This window comes from Podarcis cretensis, assembly GCF_951804945.1.
Source record: "Podarcis cretensis genome assembly, chromosome: 11".
Lineage (NCBI taxonomy): Eukaryota > Metazoa > Chordata > Lepidosauria > Squamata > Lacertidae > Podarcis > Podarcis cretensis.
This window is the reverse complement of record NC_137180.1, coordinates 5,511,449-5,532,644: the sequence shown is the minus strand read 5'-3', so window position 1 is coordinate 5,532,644 and position 21,196 is coordinate 5,511,449. Positions and strand designations below refer to the sequence as shown.

General features: G+C 41.6%; 1 protein-coding gene across 6 annotated transcripts in view; it reads right to left on the bottom strand.

Annotated features, from left to right (window-relative positions):
• Nucleotides 1-21,196, bottom strand: part of LOC307227005 (transducin-like enhancer protein 4) — a 139,822-nt gene that overhangs the window by 61,001 nt on the left and 57,625 nt on the right. For 4 of the 6 annotated variants that reach the window (XR_013843760.1, XR_013843761.1, XR_013843764.1 and 1 more), the window contains one exon: nucleotides 14,112-14,186. The exons of the other annotated variants lie outside the window; for them this stretch is intronic. Coding sequence is in view for 1 of the 4 variants with exons in the window: in XM_079996074.1 (XP_079852200.1) it covers nucleotides 14,112-14,186 (75 nt within the window). In the remaining 3 variants the exon portion in view is untranslated. The remainder of the gene's footprint in view (nucleotides 1-14,111; nucleotides 14,187-21,196) is intronic. 6 annotated transcript variants of the gene reach the window in all.

Below are 21,196 nucleotides of genomic sequence, written 5' to 3'. Positions count from 1 at the left end.
CTAACTTGATCCAACAATCACCCTCCTCACAAATGCAAGCAAACCTCACTGCACCCAAACACAGATAACCAACCACATCCTGGGGCTCCCAATCCATCTAAATACCAAGGAAATATATTAAGCAAATAGAAAGAGAACCTACCCAGTTGATGCTGACACAAAACCCCACACGTACACTATAGAAAAGAATATAAGTTTCACCATCCCACCTCTCCTCTCCCCATTTCTTCAGCAACCTCTTACTGTATAAGGTAAAGGTAAAGGTACCCCTGCCCGTACGGGCCAGTCTTGACAGACTCTGGGGTTGTGCGCCCATCTCACTCAAGAGGCCAGGGGCCAGCGCTGTCCGGAGACACTTCCGGGTCACGTGGCCAGTGTGACAAAGCTGCATCTGGCGAGCCAGCGCAGCACACGGAAACGCCGTTTACCTTCCCGCTGGTAAGCGGTCCCTATTTATCTACTTGCACCCGGAGGTGCTTTCGAACTGCTAGGTTGGCAGGCGCTGGGACCGAGCAGCGGGAGCGCACCCCGCCGCAGGGATTCAAACCGCCAACCTCTCGATCGGCAAGCCCTAGGCGCTGAGGCTTTAACCCACAGCGCCACCTGCGTCTTACTGTATACAACATATCAAATGTAACTGATCTGTAGAAAAGGCTCCACAACCTGAAAAAGAGACAATGCACAGCTTTTCTAAACCAAGAAAATATTTAATAAATTGTGATCCAATAATTCTGTCCCATCCTGCTGTCAGCTGTGCCTCCCCCTTGACACTGGCAACAAGGGAAGCACACGACTTCCAATGTGTGCAGTTTAAAACACGGCAGGACAAAGATCTATTCTTTCTGGCTTTGTTATTTGTCTTCTCAATCTACCAAGGATATCTCAGATAATCTAAGAATTGCATTTCCCATAATGCCCAGATGCCTTGGATTCATCACATACAGAAGGAGGACCACTGCATCCTTCAGCCAGGCTCTCAACCTGTGCGTCGCAGTATCCTCTCCTGTCCTGCACATAGTCTGTAAAAAGGGAAGGGAGATACTGTAGTAGGCTGAGATGCAGAGGCTCTAGATAGGCATCTATTCTGAAAAGGCACCCAATGGGTTCTAGAGGTCTCACTCTTTCTTAGAAAAATCTGGGGAAAGAACCAGATTCATTTATGATTGGATCATTAGTGTAATGGTTCTAGGGGTTGCTCGTGTGTAAGCAGGTGCCTATCTCCCTGGCTGGGTGCAAACACCTGGCTGGGCTGCCAATGTGAACCTCTTCTGTCCGGACAGCCACTCAATCGCTGACTCAATCGCTGGCAGAATCCGTCAGTGGGCGTTTCTTAAACTTCTTCCAGCAAAGAAGTTCTTTGACGCCTAGTCTCCGCCTACCCTCTCTGCGCGAAAGCCTTCTGCGCAGGGAGGGCGTGGGCAACGGAGGACCCCTACTCTCCCCGCTGGTCCCAAGCAAGGAGTCATTGGATCGCCTCGCCACTTCCCCCACCTGCCCCCCCTTCTCCACTGGTGCTACGCTGATTCTCTTCCCCAGAAGATGGGCTGCTCCTCCCGATCCCTGGACGCTCTCTGGAATCCCTCTGACTTTTGCGCACTCCCTCCAGTACTGATTGCAGTTCCCTGACAATTAGCAATCACCAACTTTTTCAAGGAAATGCAACATTGACTCGAATTATATAATCAATGCTATCCTACCTTCCAACTATCTGGCTAAATAATAATAATAATAATAATAATAATAATATATTATTTATACCCCGCCCATCTGGCTGGGTCCCCCCAGCCACTCTGGGCGGCTTCCAACAAAACACTAAAACACAAAATCTATTAAACATTAAAAGCTTCCCTAAACAGGTCTGCCTTCAGATGTCTTCTAAAAGTTTGGTAGTTTTTTTTCTCTTTGACCTCTGGTGCGAGGGCGTTCCACAGGGCGGGTGTCACTACCGAGAAGGCCCTCTGCCTGGTTCCCTGTAACTTGGCTTCTCGCAGCGAGGGAACCGCCAGAAGGCGCTTGGAGCTGGACCTCAGTGTCTGGGCAGAACGATGGGGGAGGAGATGCTCCTCCAGGTATACTGGACTGAGACCGTTTAGGGCTTTAAAGGACAGCACCAACACTTTGAATTGTGCTTGGAAACATACTGGGAACTAGTGTAGGTCTTTCAATACCGGTGTTATATGGTCTCGGCAGCCGCTCCCAGTCACCAGTCTAGCTGCCGCATTCTGGATTAATTGCAGTTTCTGGGTCACCTTCAAAGGTAGCCCCACATAGAGCACATTGCAGCAGTCCAAGCGGGAGATAACCAGAGCATGCACCACTCTGGCAAGACAGTCCGTGGGCAGGTAGGGTCTCAGCCTGCATACCAGATGGAGCTGATAAACAGCTGCCCTGGACACACAAATTAAGCAAATAGTGTCACCAAGGCAAATATATTCTGTAATGGAGTGTGGCATCATAAATTGGGCAGTCCTTTGGGCACTACTATTTCTCTACAAACTTATACCAACCCTTAAAGGTTATCTTAAAGGTATTCAAATAATATCCCGTCAACAAGCATATGTGAACTCTTGAGCATGGGATAGCAATATATCACCTTTATTATTTAATTGTAATTTAGATGGCAAGTGAAATTAAGGGAGTCATTTTTTAATTGTTTTCTGGAATCAAATATCCTAATCAGGATTTCTGAGCTGAGGACCAGTTCTCACTTCATATTTTGTAACCTGAAAGGAACGCCCAAGCTTTTCCTTAAAACAAATCATATGAATGTAGGAGGCTTTAAAAACCTCAGAAACATGAGCCCAATCTTTCAGAATGTTTTTTAAAAGTAGGTAGAGTTGCTCTCTCACACACACAGCACTTGACCAGAAACTCAGGTAATTCGTCTATTAATAAATATCTATGGCATTTCATGTAATTGGTATTAATCTCCAGGTACATAATACAAAATGAGAATCAACCTGACTTGGTGTGTTTTAAAGAGGAAGTGGGAAAACATGGAGGGAGTCAGAAAAAGTTTACCATTGATTTCATTACCATTTCCTAACTAAGATATGAAATATTGATGGCAAGCTTAAATCTCCCAACTACATATCTAAAAAGGATCAAATTAAAAGCACAATGTGCTTATAAACCATGGACAAATTAGCTTCTAATGTTTTCTTGTTAGAGTCAGCACATTCAGAAGCCTATTTTCCTGGAAAGGATTCAGGTTTCTACTGGATATCATCCAAGCAGTGCCATGCCAGAGTAATCTAGTGCTTTTCCCCTTACAGACCCTGAAAGCTCATTGCCATTATCCAAACACCCTTAACATCCTCCTCCAACCCAGAGACATTTCTAATGTTAACTGACAAATTAATCTCTCTCTTTTTTTAAATTTCTTTTTATTAATTTTCATACACACATATACACACATATGTACAGAAAATAAATTCTTCACGGAAAAAAAAACAATAATAAGAACAACATAACTTAATTATAAGGGGGAAAAAACAAAGACAAAGACAAAGACAAACATGTAAGTTATTGACTTCCCTCCACCTCAGTTTTGGGTTATGTAATACATTTTTTCCCGCAGTTTTTCTTTAAAACTTTTGTATGTCGAAGGGTTATATTAAGCCTACTGTGATCTTTGGATTTTTAAAATCTACTTCAATATAGGTTATGAATTTATTCCATTCTTTAAGAAACTTTGTTTCTTTCTGGTCTCTAATTTTTTGTGTTAATTTTGCCAATTCTGAATATTCAAATAATTTACTTTGCCAATCTCTTACTGTTGGGATATTGGTTGATTTCCAATTTTGGGCGATTAAAATTCTAGCAGCTGTTGTTGCGTACTGGAATAAGGTCTCAATCTCAAAGACCTCACTTTATATCTCAGCCCACATGCATGCTGTACGTATATCCTTTCAACGCTGCCTGGAAAATAGAGGCAACATCCAATTAAAATATTCTCATTAGTATTACTATTCAAGTCACACTGCATACAAAAACAGCTACCAAATGGAGGAAATAGAATTAGAGAAAGAGAAATAAGCAACTTAGAAAGTTACAAAACCTAGAAAGGGGGGAAAAAATTAAAAATATCAAGACATAGAAATCCTTAATATTAAATTAACAGTAAATCAGCAGCCAATATCCATTTCACTCACCCTAAAGCCCTGCTTCTCTCTCTCTCTCTCTCTCTCTCTCTCTCACACACACACACACACACACACACACACCCTTCAAAAATCATATTCCTTATAACATGAGCTGGTATGTTAAATATGCAGGGTTAAAACACATAGACTAACCACTACTCCTGCCTCCCATACTAGTATTGACCTCTTGGACTTTATCATTAAATAAGAAATGTAAGAGGAAAAGTCAGTAGCATGTCTCTTTTCAGGAAAAAGAGTATGCTGAGAACATTAGCAAGAGAGGGAAATCACAGGTTTAGAAGGCAGCCATTGACGTTGAACAAGACATAATGGGTTTCATATGATGCTGGCTATAACCTCCCCTCCCCCAATACAGACTGGATTTTACTTGTTATCCATTAAGATTTTGTCTTCCTTAAACATATAACACACTTTTGGAGCCAGCAGGACAAATCCATCCCTCATGTGAGGACTTGCCATGGCTTGGATTCCAGTGGACATGTGTCCTGTGTTGGAAGGTCCTAAATATGTCCATCAACTGTTAACAACTGGACAGCAGACTAAGCAGGCACTCCAGTCACCTGGCCACAATCTTCCCCACTGTGGTGAGATGTATTATACTTCTATTTAGAATATGGTAATTACTTCTAATTTTACATCTATGAGTCTAAATTAGCATGGTGCAAAGGACAACTGGCCAAACTACCCAAGATATGAGAACAACACATCTATAGTCACTTTGCCAGTGGCTCTCAAGATGTGGGTTAATTAATAATAATAGAATTTTATTTATATCCCACCCTCCCCAGCCAAAGCCGGGCCCAGAGTGGCTAACAACATTAAAATGATAATTAAGAGCTTCTGCAATGCCTACACTCACCCGAGTAACTAGGGTGTGCCCATATGTATTGACTAGGAAAGGAAATTAACTTATTGGATGCATCTTCCCACTTGTAACAACGAACCAACCAAGCAGTCTGCCGTTTTCCCCAGAGAGTTTTGCTTCCCTTCACACGTCCCTTGCGAACCTTCAAAATGGCCAAGGGATTGAATAATCCTGTGCCCACATTTTCTTTTAGTATTTCTGCATTTTAAACGTTAGGCTTTGGAATATTCGTCAGACCCAAACCATCCACCCTACAGGTTCACTGCAGGATTACTTTGCCCTCCTATAACTAAGTTTAGATTACAACAAGAATAAAAATGAATAAAACTAATGTATACAATAAAACAAACAAACAAACAAACAAACGGTAAAGGCCTGGAAAAATAATAAAGATCTTTCCCGGTGGCTGAAATTTCATCAAAGCAGGTATTATATTTTTCATTTAGACTACCTTTGAAATGCAGCAAAACACGCCCCAATATGAGAAGACCTGGAACTGTCTTGCCTGGGGAAATGGCTGATAACCAGAATTCTTCTGAATTAGCATCGCTATGTGCAGAGCCTATTCAGAAGTCTTATTCCCAGTAATTTTGGCAAGACTGAAGCAGAGGATGAAGGGGGAAACCCTTCATGACAAGTACTATGATCCACCAAGAATTTATTAAGCCTATTTAGGCAGTGTACTAAGCTACTGCACCAAGTGAAATTTTCATACTTTAATTTAAAATCTCCAAATAGGACAGTATAATATCCAACTGCAGACACTTTGAGCCATGCCACTGCACCTGTTTCACACTGTGATGAAATAAGATATGGCATATTTCTGCGTTTCCTAAAACATGAAACAAAAGACAACATGAAACAGACACACCATTATGTCAACCCCTCTTATGCCTTCCCGCCATAGCAATCTGTATACAGTATACAGCAGGTGGCCAATTTGTTTTACAGCCTTTAAGCTCCAAGCACACCTTAATGTAGGCAGAGCCTTTGATCAAACAATAAAAAGCCAGAAAAATAAGTGATTGCTGCACAGAGGTCACAGTCTATTACTAATTTATACAACACCCTCCCTGGCTCTCAGAGGTTGGCAGCTCTGAACACGCACACATTCGGTGGGAATGACTTTACTAAACAAACTGAAATTGTAACCATCCATAATTTACAGAGAAAATGTGACTTTCCCCTCCCTGCGCATTAAATCAAAACGTTCAGAATCAACGGGGACAGTCAAATCCTCTTCCCTGTGTAGATTCAGGAGGAGGCACTCTTAGGTAGCATAAATCAAGGTACTCAGTGGAGCTGCGCCAAATTATGCCATCCCAAAGCCTAGCCCTTATTTCTTAACCTTTGTTTCAGATCAAAGACCCAAAGAGTAAACTCATTTGAAAGGCAAAAAGCAGCCCCTTCACACAGTCAGAAATTCCTCCTTGCGTTCAGCACCAGTGCAAAAATGCATTAGCATTTAGCAGCATGAACCATGGACCAGTGGCGCCACGGGGATAATAGCATGCACCGATGCTAAGTTTTTATTAGAACTTGTATGCACTTATCTGTACCACATGGCTATCCAGAGATTTCCACTTCCCTCTCAACCCCAAATATCTCAGAAAACATAGAAAAGAGGTGGCACGTTAAGTACTAATCAAAAGAATAAACATTATATTACAAAAAGCTTTAACCAACGTGCTGCCCACTCTTTAAAAATAATAAAGAAAAATACTGGAAAATGAGGAACGCAGAGACATTTCAATCTCAAACACAGAATGGATTGTTTTTACATCAAGAGCATTAATGAGAAAAAATTTAAATCTACTAATTATATGCAATCTAAAAGGTTTATTATTTCCAAAGCAATTAATATAATTTTATTAATAAAACAAAATCCTTAAAGATTAAACCAGACTGTTTTAAAAATTATACACATATATGTATACTATATATATATGTATGAGAGAAACAGTACAGGCAAAATCATTTAAATCATTTCCTTAGTAATACAAGTAATATTTAAATAGATTTAATAGTACTGCTCCAAACCAGTGAATTATGAGTTTAAAACCTATTAAAATGTAATGTTTTTTTTCCCTGAGCTGAGGGGAGAGAGATTTAAATCCACTGAATTTTAATATTTCAGCTTGAGCTGCAGGAGGTAGAGAAAGTCCAAATGAACTATTCCATCAGCACCATTCAAGCATGAACATTTTAATCAGTTTTACTTCCTTGGAGTTCTCTAACACAGTTTACGCTGTCATTCTGAAAGCACTTAACACAGAGAGTGTGAAAAACCACCAAGGCTTGTTATTGCCTTCACAATTGATAGCAAATAATTTTGCAGGCTTCCTATCATTAAAGTGTCACTGCTAAAAATTGAGGTTCAGCACTTCTTGTGCTAAATTGTATTTTTTGGAACATCGCTGCATACCTGGTTCTTACATTTTTGCTACATTTCCCTCTGTGATAAACAAGCACAAGTGCACGGCTCCACTTGTATGCAACATAAATAGGGGTATGTGGCAACGGTGTGCGGTATGCACACACATAAATGTATGTGTGTATGCATATGAGGATACACAAACACATTTAAAGACAAATGATCACTACCTCCAGAACTGAGGGAAGGGGAGCACTGAACAGCCATCAATTTATTTAAGTTCCAAGTTACTACTCCCCTTTTTAAAAGTGTGTCAATTACTAGTCCAGTGGATTTCTGCTAGCCCTGCCTGCCCCCAAAAGCGTTCTGTCTACATAATAAGTCAAAATGAAATCCTTATTTTAAAATGGAAATTATTTACAGTGGTGCCTCGCAAGGCGAAAAGAATCCGTTCCGCGATTCTCTTCGTCTAGCGGTTTTTTCGTCTTGCGAAGCAAGCCCATTGACGGCTTAGCGGCTTAGCGCTATTAGCGGCTTAGCAGCTTTTAGCGGCTTATCAGCTTAGTGGATAAGCAGATAAGCGGCTTGGAAAAAGGGGGGGAGGAAAAAAAAGTTGGAAAAATTCGCAAGACATTTCGTCTTGCGAAGCAAGCCCATAGGGAAATCCGTTTTGCGAAGCGCCTCCAAAACGGAAAACCCTTTCGTCTAGCGGGTTTTTCGTCTTGCGAGGCATTCGTCTTGCGGAGCACCACTGTATTACAAAATTTTGTTTGTACCTTTGATTGCTGACATCACAATCTATTCTACATGTCTTTATGGAGCCAACATCAGATTTATTTCCTGCTTTACATACATTTCAGTATAAGACTGTAATTAATGGTCAGCCGCTGTCGCTCACATGCAGTAAATTAAACCTTGTATGTTAAACCTCTATCCATCTGCCATGCATGCGTTCGCTGAGATTCCTGCATTGGGGCCCTTCCAATTCTATGATTCTAAGTAAACTACAGCCATTCAGTTTCAGCTGGGGTCACCTATACTAACTGCTTATCACAGTGGCTGTGATCCAGAGAGATATTTTGCCACACTTTCCCGCTTTCAGCAACAGATCCCAATGTCCTCTCACAAACTGCTTTTGAAACACCCCTACATCAAAAGCAGTTTACAATGGGAAATAGGGAGCTGATGGACAGCTGACATTTTTGAAATACAGTTTGGTAGTTCTTTGATCCAAGTCAATGTGTACAAATAGTTTTAAAATTGTTTCCCTCTGACTTCCACACTTACTTCCATATTCTTCTCTGTCCATCTCTATTACTCTAAATCAGGGGTCAGCAAACTTTTTCCGCACGGGGCCGGTCCACTGTTTCTCAGACCTTGTGGAGGGCCAGACTATATACAGTGGTACCTCTGGATATGAACGGGATCCGTTCTGGATCCCTGTTCGCATCCTGAAGCGAACGCAACCCGTGCCTGCGCGTGCCGCGATTCGCTGCTTCCGCGCATGCATGTGACGTCATTTTGACCATCTGCGCATGCACAAGCGGCGAAACCCGGAAGTAACGCGTTTCAAAAGTGCTCAACCTGACGCACATCTAACCCAAGGTATGACTATCTATCTATCTATCTATCTATCTATCTATCTATCTATCATCTGATTCCTATGCACACTGCGAGGGGGGCAAGTAGTGCTCCTCCCCAGCCCCAGCTGCCTTCTCGGTTTGCCACCTGCCTCATTCGCCGAAGGGCTGGCGGTGGTGGCGCGAAACAGGCTTCCTCCTACCTAGAGAAAGAGCGAGCTCGTCCGCTCTTCTCTCTGGCCCACAGGAGCACCAGGGCGGCAACGGGAGGAAGAGGCTGAGCGGCGGTAGCTCTGCCACACCTAGTTTACCCCAGCGCGGCACGGAGACGTCTCTGCCAATCAAACGCCACTGATTGGCATTTGTTTAGCAGAGCTGCCACCGCTTGGCCTCTTCCTCCCTTTGCCATCGCTGGGAGTCTCGGCTTTGTAGCGGGTTCCAGCTTCATGGCGCGGGCCAGATTTAGGACCAGGTGGGCCTGATCCAGCCCGGGGGCTGTAGTATGCCGACCCCTACTCTAAATCCCTTTCTTCACCTGCCCATTTCTCATTCTAATGATACATTAATTAGGGTTGAACACTGTGTTCTTTAAGATGCTGCCCCTGCCTCCTTGAGAGGGGGTAGAGCAAACAACTTCTCACCCTGTCTTCTCCTTTCTATTCCCAGTTTATATTATTATAATCACCATTAAGGTCAGCACTATCAATACTACTGATGATGATAGATACCAATCTTTTACCTCACCTTTTCCTTTTCTTCAACAACTTTTCTCTGGTCCTTTGCCCTCAGAGAAGAAAGACCCCTTCCTTCTCCCCCCCCCTGCCAAACTTCTCTGCCTCCTGACTATCTTCACTCAGGAGTTGATGGCCCTGGTCCACTGAAGAAGCCCCAGCCCCAGGCTGGAGAAGCACAGCACAAACAGAAGGAGAAGGGGATCTCGGGATACTCAAGGTAGACTCTAACCTATTTTATGTAAAAGTATACCAGAAAAAAGGAAAGAGTCGTAGACCAATGGCATTTAGCTGCACAGAGACCTCCAGCCAAAACATTTCAGTGAAGAGCAGTATTTCTGGAGGGGGCATTAAATGTTTCTATATGTGTAGCTTGGAATAAAAACTCTGGAATGTGAACAGTGACAAAGTAGTTTCATCTCAAATGGGTTCTGTTATAATTATAATAGTGAAGTTTCCACCAGAAATCCTTCTCCCCACCCCCTTTCATTTCCCCTGAAAAACAAATTTTAAGAAGGATGGCTAATATTTAACTTGTGACAATCTGTCAGTAATTTTCAATGGAACATGACCTGTGAAAGAAGTCATTATAAGTGTTTCATTCCATTAAACACAACTAGTTTACTGTCAAGAGAACAACCCGTCTCTCCGTGTTTCAAGTTCACTTCAGCATTCCACATTTAAATGGCATGGATCAGTGGTTTGGTTCATTTACCAATGAAGGAAGAATATTGCAAAGTTAACAAGGTGTTTCATTAGGTTTCACAAAATCCTAGCATCAAGGTATGAAGGATCTACAACGTACTACAAATACATGTTCACAAAATACTGAACTACATCACAGAACTCCTTTAGATCAATCCTTGATGACCCCGTATATCTCCCATGTATATTTTATTCTGCAAAGAACTGCACTTTCTTTCCTAACATTTCTATGTATGCATGTGTATCATTTACACCCTGCCTTTTTCTACTAAGATATACTCAAGATAGTGCACTGCTTGAGGAACCCCAAAATATGGATATTAATGAAGCACTATTATTTTGTATACAGAGATTTATTTTTTAAAAGAAGTGATGAAAATGACTGAGGGTGGGCACATGGGAGAAGAATGAGTTTCCCCACAACCCTGTGAATGTCCAAATTTAGTTAAAACAGCCACCTAGCAAGGATAAACTCTCCTACCTGCTCAGTGAAATTAAATGCCTTTTGCAAGACAATGTTATTCTCATATTTCTTCATTTAAATACGTATAACCATGTAGGGTATCTAAATTAGTTTGAAAGGCTGTAGCTCCAGCTGGTAGCAAGCGGCCAGAGGGAAAGCATTCATTTGGTGCAGTTTGAAGTTCACAGTAAAATTAAAAGGGAGATTTTCACTGAAACGCCACACAACAGTTAAAAAATGAAATAAAACAAAAACTACACACACTGGACTACAAGATGCATATCCATCAACTAAAACAATGTTGAGTGGTTTTAAAAAATGTCTAACAATCAGAGTAAAGCAAGGCTCACACTCTCATAACTTTACATAAAAAGCACTTACATTTAAAAAAAAAATCAGACCTTTTGCAATTTATTTTATTCAAAGAATATTTAGATAGCAGTAGTTTTATTAGGTAATGAAAACTAATTGGGAAATTATTCATCTTCTAGTCTCCCCACTGGAGCGTAAAAGACATATAACAAATGTTATTCATGATTCGACACAACCTACTCTGTCTGATTCATCTCCTTCTTTCTAAGGGGCACTTCAGAGGAAATAAAGGTTACTCTTTCCCATTTATATTTTTTAATTGACTGCTGGTATTTTCTTGTGGTCAGAGGGATAGGAAAGAACACTCAAAATAGCCTATTAAGAAAAACAAGCTACAATCAGACCACGCTCTACACTACTGTCAGCCAGGATCAGAGTGCCCTTACTTCCTTGTTAAAAGATAGAAGCATAAATGAAGGAATATCTTCACTACAGATTGATTATTCCGCAACCCTTATCCACATCTTCACTCAGCAATTTGAATTTTAATGAAAGTAAATGGAATAATTAGCATTTCAAAGCATGTTTGATACAGTGCATTTTTAAAGGGAGACTTTTATGTATATTCTATACACAAAAGGGAAAAAAGCATTTGCGAGTGGGCAGAGAAAGGAGAGGCACACGGGTAAGGTCTTCATTAGAATAACTTAAACAATTGCTTGAACTAACTGAATAATTACAGATGTGAATCATGGGGCTATTAGTGATTTTTCCTCACCTTTATTTTATATGGTACTTCTGAACAACCAACTGTTTTATCAGCCTTTAGAAGTGAATCATAAAAAGTTTTCTCCTCCTCCTCCTTTGTTTAAAGGGAGCCCATTAAATGTTGTTACTGTGTGCCCAATGTTTGAAATTCAGGAGGCAGCATTTAACATTTCATATTAAATTTACTGGGACAAAATCTTGTCCCAGTTAATGCCAATGAGGAGCCCACCGGTTCTCAAGAAAGTAAAAAGCCAACTGCAATGTAATGATAGATGGCCACTACGAGTCATATTACCCAATCCCTTATTCCTAGATAATGCTGCAAAAAACCCCAACAACCCACCTTTGCCTTGGAATGTGACTTATGGATTTCCATAAAACTGTGTTATGTATTTGGGATGGCAGAGACTTGGAATTAGCTACAAACAAAGGAACTAGTAAAAGTGGAAAGCGATTCCATATGAGCAGATTTTGCTTCTTGTGCCACACTGAATTTGATCTAAAATATCAACCTCGAGCTCTTTGGAGTACGTACAAGGGGCTGGTGGGGAAAATCTCCTAGGTGTGGACACAGAACCCTGTGTGTGGCACTTTGCGTCCTTGCTACAAAATACAATTATACCAGGTCAAAACAACCTGAATGATATTTGCAAAGAGGCCTGAAAGGCATGCTGGAATTGTTCAAAGGAATAAAGGCAACATGAGAAAACAAGGTGCTCTACTCTGGTATAATGGCTGACCAGCCAAAGTAGCCCTTTTAGTTGTCTAACTGAAATAGGGCACATGTGGGGGGGGCGCTTTGTTTCCAGGATTCAATCGCACCATTTCTTCTAGAGGTGTTTTAAAAAGAGGTGCAAAAAACAACAAGCAAAAAAAGGTCAAAGGGTGTACACTATGCAAAGTCAAGACACAATCAGTGTGCAGTTTACTGATCATATTTGGATAGCTTTGAAATGCATCTTGAGGTTTGCACAGATGTTCCTTTAGCCTCCTCCTTCATGCACAGAAGCCATTCTCCACCCTAAGCAATGAGAAGTGCATTCAGAAAATAATCAGATCTGATGGTCAATTTTGAAAATACCTATTACCTGTGGCTGATGACTTCTTGTTGTTTTCTTATATTTTGTTTAATGTTTAATGAATGTTTACTAATATTTTAGATATTAATTTTTAATTTGTAAATGATATGACTTAAAAACAGACACAACCTTTTCCCACTTTCTTTACAACCACCTTGAGAACTCTGGCCTGCTTAAGAGGTGGGTTACAATTTTGAAAAATAAGTAAAACCAAATGCATGCTTTGCAGGAGCACATGAGATAAAAACTACAGTGGTACCTTGGATCCCAAATGCCTTGCGAGTCAAACGTTTTGGCTCCTGAATGCCGCAAACCCAGAAGTGAGTGTTCCGGTTTGCAAACGTTCTTTGGAACCCAAATGTCCGACGTGGCTTCCAATTGGCTGCAGGAGCTTCCTGCAGCCAATCAGAAGCCGTGCCTTGGTTTCCGAATGTTTTGGAAGTCGAACGAAATTCTAGAACAGATTCCGTTCGACTTCCAAGGTACCACTGCACTGCAAATCCTACACCTTCTGCATTATCCTATTTGTTCTTCTACATCCTCAAAAGAAGTACATTTCAGATTGTGGAACTTGCTACAGCAGATGTCTCAGTTCACACATTACATCTTGATGCCCGTAGATACTTCCAGTGAGTAAATGAGGGGCTGAAAGATCTTAAAATATAAGGCTGGCAAAGCTCTCCACCAGATAGGAGCATCTTCTTCTGTCAATTTGGTTGTCAGTCTTTTGAGCTTCTGCACATTTAAAAAGATATGAGTTGGAAAAATGAAAATGAGAAATAGCTACATGGTCAGTGGAATTCTTTTGTTTACCAGCTGGCTTGTTACAAAGTTTCAAAAGCACAGCGTATATGTATATATTGTTAGGTGGGCTGCGACAAAGGGACAGCTTGACCAATTTGTAGAAGCACAGATTAACCAGTGCTTGGATCCACTGCTGTCCAATTTATTTCTGACCAGCTGAGAGAACTAAACTTCACAACAAAAAGCAGAGTTTGGAGGAAAAAAGAAAGAAAGTGAACTAATTTTAAAAAAGACTATGAAAGCTAAAATGGAAAGACGACATACCCCAATGATTGCGTTCAGTTCTGCCATGGTCACTTGTTTGGCCCGTTCCACAGCCTGCACCACTTGTTGCTGGTGCTATAAATGAAGATCAGAAACAGAATAAAATTATTTGCTTTCTAGTGAATTAAGCACAGAATTTCCTTCTCTCCTTTAAAAATAAGCTTTAAAAAAACACCCCTCTTTTAGATTGCATGCAGGCCTGAAATAATATGTGCCTTACAGAGCAAGAATTCTGGGTGGATTTGTAAGATAGCTCGAGGTGAGGGTTTATTTTATCCAGACCAAGTAATTAACTGGAATTCAGCTTTCATCTCTCTGCCCAGAGAGAACTCTCTACTCCAAATGGGCAACAGCAGCATACCAATCTTTGACTTAAGAGGACAGTGCTGTCCTCAACTGCAAGAATCGTTTTCTAGGAATAAGGCAGCAAAATGTAGTGAACAAAGTGATGCATTTGAAAAACAAGGCCCCCACCCACTAGCCACGCTATTTCCTTGTCAGAAAAGCAAACGTTAGTTCTAATTCTCTCTGACTTGTGCACTTGACTGCTTACTTTGATATAAATATATCCCTTAACTTGCTTCAGCTTTAAATTTATTTATTCCAATAAAGGGGTTAATCCAGACTTGAAGCAATTAAATGAGAGAGAGAAAGAGAGGATAGGGAAAGAGAGTAAGCTGAAACACCCTGGCCTTTCATCTGTATGTAAACAAGGCAAAGACAAGCTTGCTAATTTAGGATTACAAGTCTGGAGACAGAAGACACAGGCGTTGGCACATTTTAAAGAAGCTTTGCTATAGGGAAAAATACATGTTGAATCTTTGTTCATATTTCAATCAAAATGTGAAAGCCTTTGGCTGTTTCGATCACCAGAGCCATGATTAAGGCTAAGGCTGAGATTCTAAACATGCTTACACTAGGGGGAAAAGCCTTCATGAAACTCTCAGATAAATGTCTGAGGCTTGAACTGAGGTGGGCTGGCTTACCTGAGCTATATCATCACACAGCTTTAACTATCATGACTCCCCTGGGCCTCCAAGAAGTCAAAAATGGGTAGTTTGGGGTGAGGGTGCTGAAATGTTTTTGTTTTTTTTTTAAAGATATCTCTGGCCCCTCCCAAAGAACCATAATTCCCAGCAGCCCTTGGCTTAGAGCCATGGTAGTTTCAATGCAATTTGTTTCAAAAAGATCAGGTAGACTGAACATATTGTTAAAGTCTCAATGCTGTTCAGCTCAGCAGGTTTGAAATTTGCTTGCCCTCTAGAAAAGCAGAGTGGTGCACAAAACGGAATCAAAAATGTTCTAGACTGGAGCGCCACAAAGTTTTCCCGTTTAGGGGAAACGACACTCCAATAAGTAAGATGGATCTCTAAGGAAAGACAAAGGGCAGGATACTCTAACTGTAGGAACACTGGACAATGAATTCCCAAATAGACTGTTGGTGAATCGATGCAAGAATCAATATTTTTCTTACTCTAGACCAGAGGTTTTCAACCTTTTTGAGTCCATGGCTCCCCTGACCAACTACATTCTTTCTGTAGCTCCCCTGCGGGGAAACGCAGCCCGAGTCTCAGGAGTTCAGTTTTATGTGGCCCCTTCCCTGCCAAGCTGGCAGCCTCTCACCCCTTTTTGATCAGCTTCCCTTGTGGAGGGCTCCCTCAGCCTCCTCTCCCCTTGGGCTCCCTCCCTGACTTTGCTTGCTTACTCTGAGGCCACCTCAGCTCCTGGCAACCAGCACCCCCTGAGTGACCCCAGAGGCACCATTCGACTGGAGAGCTTGTAGCCAGGCCCACTGCAACAAACAGCTGCACAAACCTCTGGAGACAGAGACATGGGAGGACATCAGAGGAGGAAGGGAAGGAAGGAGGGATGGAGGCTGGCGCTGCCCGTGGCATCCCTGGCCACCATTCAAGGCACCCCAGCTGAAAACCACAGCTCTAAACGTAATGATGGAGGACACCAGCATCATACTACCACCACCAAAGAAGTATAAACATACTCAAAACTCCCACGCACAGGGCTGTCTTGTTGCTTCTGTGCACAGAGAGAATTCTTACTAGGGTTGCTGAGCATTCAGCTGCTTTAAAAGAAAACGGGAAACCAACCACAAACATGAAGAGCTTTGTGCAGTGAGTGCAAAACAGGAAAACAGAGGGCTGCAAAAATCCAAATCAGCAGTAGTTTTAAAACTGGGCCTGGTGACTGGCACCAGGTTTGCTGGCGATGCTTTTTGTGTTGTTGTTTGCAGGTGCTATGAGAAAAAACTGCTCCTTTTCCCTTATGGGGTACCCAAGAGCCCATATAGTCCTTTTGTAGGTTGTAGGAGAAAACAACAGAGACCAACCAGAGAATACTGAGAAGCAAAGCAGCTAGTAAACCTGATCTTTATTAAAGCTGTGGCAAAAGGGTGCTCCCCCTCACACACAGGAGGGGGGGAGGGACCCAGAACCAAGGTGTGCCCACCCTTATATAGACATTTTAAATTGCCCACCCTCAAACTCCAGACCACCCCCAGAAACATACATACATACATCCCAGAAGGGGTGTAGCCCAAGACCACCCTCCAGATATATCATACCTACATCACAGAAAAGGCGGTCTACAACAGAAATCTGAGTGCGTTGTTTATCTCCTGTCTGCCATTTACCTGAATGCATTATCTGGGTTTTGGCCACTCTTTTGTTATTATAACTATTTAATTCCTGAATCCAGGTCACAGGCTCACCCTATTCACACTTTAAATGTGCCGTTAAGGCAGGATTTGTGAGCACAGCGACAATGGGGAGCTTTCCCATTTCCTTAGACCTTGCAGAGAAATATTTGAGGTCATTTTGGGAGAGAGAAAATGGTTTCAGGACTTTTCTGTGGGTTTCAGACAGGTGGTTTACATATTTGCATGTGTTTGGTACATTTATGAACATCTATTTTATATATACAAGACCTTAAACGTCTTCTAACTCAGGACTTGGCTATTGCCTCCCCTTGTTCTCTGTTTTGTTCCTTCCCCCCCCCCGCCCCCCGACTCTCGCAGCCACTTGGGTACTCTATTCCCTAAGGTGAAGATGGATTAGCAGGAAAAGCAGAGGGGCTGGTCACTGTCTCCTCCCTTCCCTCCTCAAGTCACTCATATACCAGCTGAGTCCCGTGAGCAGCAGCTGCTAAGTTTGGCTCCAACAACTTGATGATGATGATGATGACAATCCAAAAGGTGACCTGGGGCATCTAAGAATCCGGTGGGGCCTCAGAATGCTGGTGGGCTGGGAATGGTCAAAATTAACCCTCCTCCTCTTCTTTTGTTCTTCCATCTTTTAGCCTTCCTTCATTTCATAATTTATTCCTGCTCCCTTCCTTTCTCATCAATTCACCTCTTCACATTCCTCATCACTTTCTAATCCTGGAATCCTTCTTCTCCCCTCTGCCATTTTCTTCTTCGTTCTTTTCTTTTTTCACAACTATTAGAATTCTTCCCCATGTCCTTCTTAGACCCTGATCATTCCCCACCCCAATCCTCTTCCCCACTCAACTACTTTCCCCCCAGGTATGCAGTGGGGCCTTAATTTCTTTCTTCACTGAGTTTCATCTTTTCCAACTTTGCCTTTTTACCTGAATGAACTATAATGGAACCAACTGCTGGCACCCAAGATCACAAAAGCTGTATGTGTAGCATCTAAACCAACTTCTGGGGAAAGTAGACCAGGATTACCAGGGGCTGATTACCAATGTCTGATCTTATTCACAATGAACCCCGCCTTCTCCCCAGTCCAAAATGTTGATTAAACCTGGGATTGGCTTTGACTTTTCACTTTCCTCCCTGCTCCCAACTCCAGGCTCTGAGCTGCAAAAGAAGGGCACTCAGAAAGCTGCCTAAAGTCACTGGCACCATCTAACTCACTACTGCCTACCGTGGTGGCAGCAGCTCTCCAGGGTGATCTATGCATGTGCTCATGCGCGCCTTCAGCTATTTGAGTGCATGCCCTGTGCGTACTTAATTGGCATAATAGAATCAACAAAATAGAAGGAGGCGACAAACACAACAGGGATCACTTGCTGGGATGAACATGAAAGACCAAAATTGCTCCTCAAGTACAAATTCAAATACGTGTGGTTGTGGACTTCTCCAGACTAATTCAAAATGGTGGTGGTGGAGGAAATGGATTAACAGCTAAGTAATTATCAAATGTGGACAAGCCGGGGGGGGGGGGGGCAGAAGCGTAGAAGAGCAGAAAAAAACCAATAGGATACTGTTATCCCTGGATACAAAATCTGTGGGTCATATTGGAGTACCGCTATGTCAAAGGAAGCACACAGTCCCAGCTCTTGCAGGAAACAAGTTTATTCACAGAATCACTACAGGTAGAAGTTCAAGCCAAAAAAAGCAATACAGTATTAGGGACATATTATGCTACCTGACCAAAATTCTGATGGTGATCTTGAAATGCGAGGAGGCATCAGGAAGGTGGAAGAAGGTAGAAAATATAATAATGAATGCCATAAATATATGAGGGTAAAATGTAATTTTGGGCCTTACAGAACTAGACAAATTTCCCTGATGTAGTTATTTATAAGTCTACAAGGAAAGAGGCGACTGTTGATTTAATCACCAGTGGTGCCAAGGAACTGATTCAAGACAAACAATGTTGAGCTACTTAGAAACAGTGACCATAACATTGAAAATGAAATATGTTTAAGTGGAAAATTACTCCAACCCCTCTCCCCCCCCCCCAAAAAAAATAAACCCCAAATATGCTTTTTCAGCATCGCATTTTGCAAGAGAGTGAAAAGGGAAGTTGAAGAATGAAGCTAGAGGGTCACATACCTTCAACAAGCATGAAGCCTAATTTTCCAAGCATACACATACATTTGTAATAGAGGCTTAAATACAGTGTCTATCACAGACTGTATGTGGGTCAAGGAGGCTACAAAATGCAAGACATATAACTTTAAGAAATGGAAGTTTTGTCCCTAAGAACAAAGACCATAAACTCGGATAAATCAAACCCAAATTCACCAGAAGGAAAGACAGGAAGTCTGAAAAGCAAAATAATTAATAAGAAGGTGTGTGTCCAAGGAACACCAAAACAGACAAAGATGCTGAAAGAGGTATTTGCATCAATCTCTACTGGGAGGTTCTTGTTGAGATAGCAACTTGCTGCTGGTGGTTTCTTTCTAGAAGTTTTAAGCTGACAAATAAAGGCCACAACCAATGAAGTTTGGATTTGATCAGCTTAAAAGTTGCTAATATGGAAGTCCGCAGCCTTCCAGTTGATGCTGGACTGCAACTCCCATCATCCCTGACCACTGACCGTGCTAGAGTTCAAAATCTCTGGTGGTCACCAGGCAAGGAAGGTTCTTGACTGAACACAAACCAGAAGGATGCCACCACTTTCATCAAAGGTGCCTCCTGTGAAGGAGCTCAGATGCTTTCGATTTCTTGTTGTAAGTGCTATAGTTGGATTACACATGAATGAGCTCAAGAGAATACATTTTAAAAACTTCCTTCTTAATAAAATCACTCTCACACACAGGACTAAAGTTTCTGAAGCCAGCTAATACCTTTAAATGCAGACTAACATAAGAGTATGGCAATTCACTCCATCATTCAGAATGAAGTACAAAGTGAAGGGATTCTGTCTGGTTCTACAAAAACGACAACTGAAGTGTTTTTTTTTTTGGGGGGGGGATACAATATATTAGTCTAATATGATCATGCTCATCAGTAATCAGTGCATCAGACAATACGAAGCTCCATGTGACGCCATTATCAACACCATCCAAATTGTTTTTTTGCTAATGTGGGTCAGGCCTATTTTATTTCCCAACATCTGAGAAGAGCCGTGAAGCCTTTAAAAACCCTCTTTTCAAATAATTTCCATTTGCTATTCTGCCCAGAAAGCATAAGAAAGGAATGGAGTGCTTCAATATTAAACATTTACTCCAAGGCATTAATACATGTTTCTGTGCACACTCCTTCCTAGTAAAAAAAAGAGAGAGAGAAAAGGGGGGGGGGCACCCAGATATTCTTTTGCTGTTAAATGTATCTTTATTTCAGTTAATCCTCTTTAGGATGGGCACAGAGTCTGAATTTGCAAATGCTCTGGAGATAACATTTACTTTTAAAAGATTTAGAAAAGTAGGTTTTACAAAAAAAAAATAAAGTCAGTGCCACCCCACAGAGCACTAGCAGAGCATTAAAAACTCTCTTAGTAGTACACACTAACTGAAAAGAGATTTAAGAACTGGAGGATTTTCTTTATATTGATGGGAACTGGGGAAGAGGGGTGGGTGGAAAGAGCAGGTCTTAACTACAGTAAGAGGCTTTTTAGCCATTATAAAGGACCGGACAAAGAAACCAAAGACATTGTATTCAAAACTGGGTGGAAGCCAGAGTTTCCTTGAAGCAGCTCCTTACTCTACTGCTACATAAAATACTCACGGCTTCTTCCATGGTGTAATGTACTATCACAGCATCATTTCCTTGGAGGGAAACACATTCACACACAAACACACACAAGTTCAGTGGAGGAAAAACAACTTGCTTTTGAATGTCTCAAGATAGCAAGTAAAGTTTTAAATAGATTCAGGCAAATACTACAAGCTCGAGTAATTCAGGTTGGGTAGTAAAAGAGAGAGCATAGTTAATACTGGTGCAGATGACCGGTGGGGGATAGCGGAGGCAATTTCTGTATGAGTGTGTAGAACAGGCATCATAAATAAAATCTGTGTAGCTATTACTTCCTATAATCCACTTTGTTAACCCAAGTTTACTGGGAATATATTTCATTCTATTGCATTATAGCAGGAGTGGCCAGTGTAGAGTCCAACTTCCATCAGTCCAGCCAACCTGAAAAATGGTAAGAAATAATGGATGTTGTAGTCTAAGAACAACTGAACGGCACCACATTAGTGACATAGGCTTTGGAACAGGGTGGGTTCTGTAATTGGCTATACACCATCTGAAAACCCTGAGTAGGAAGAAGGGTAGTATATAGTTGTTTTTAGTGCACATTAGGGTTGACATATTTCAAAGAGTAGAATTGCTTTTCTTAAAGAAACCCATTCAAATTGTTGAGCTTTTTTTAAGCTTT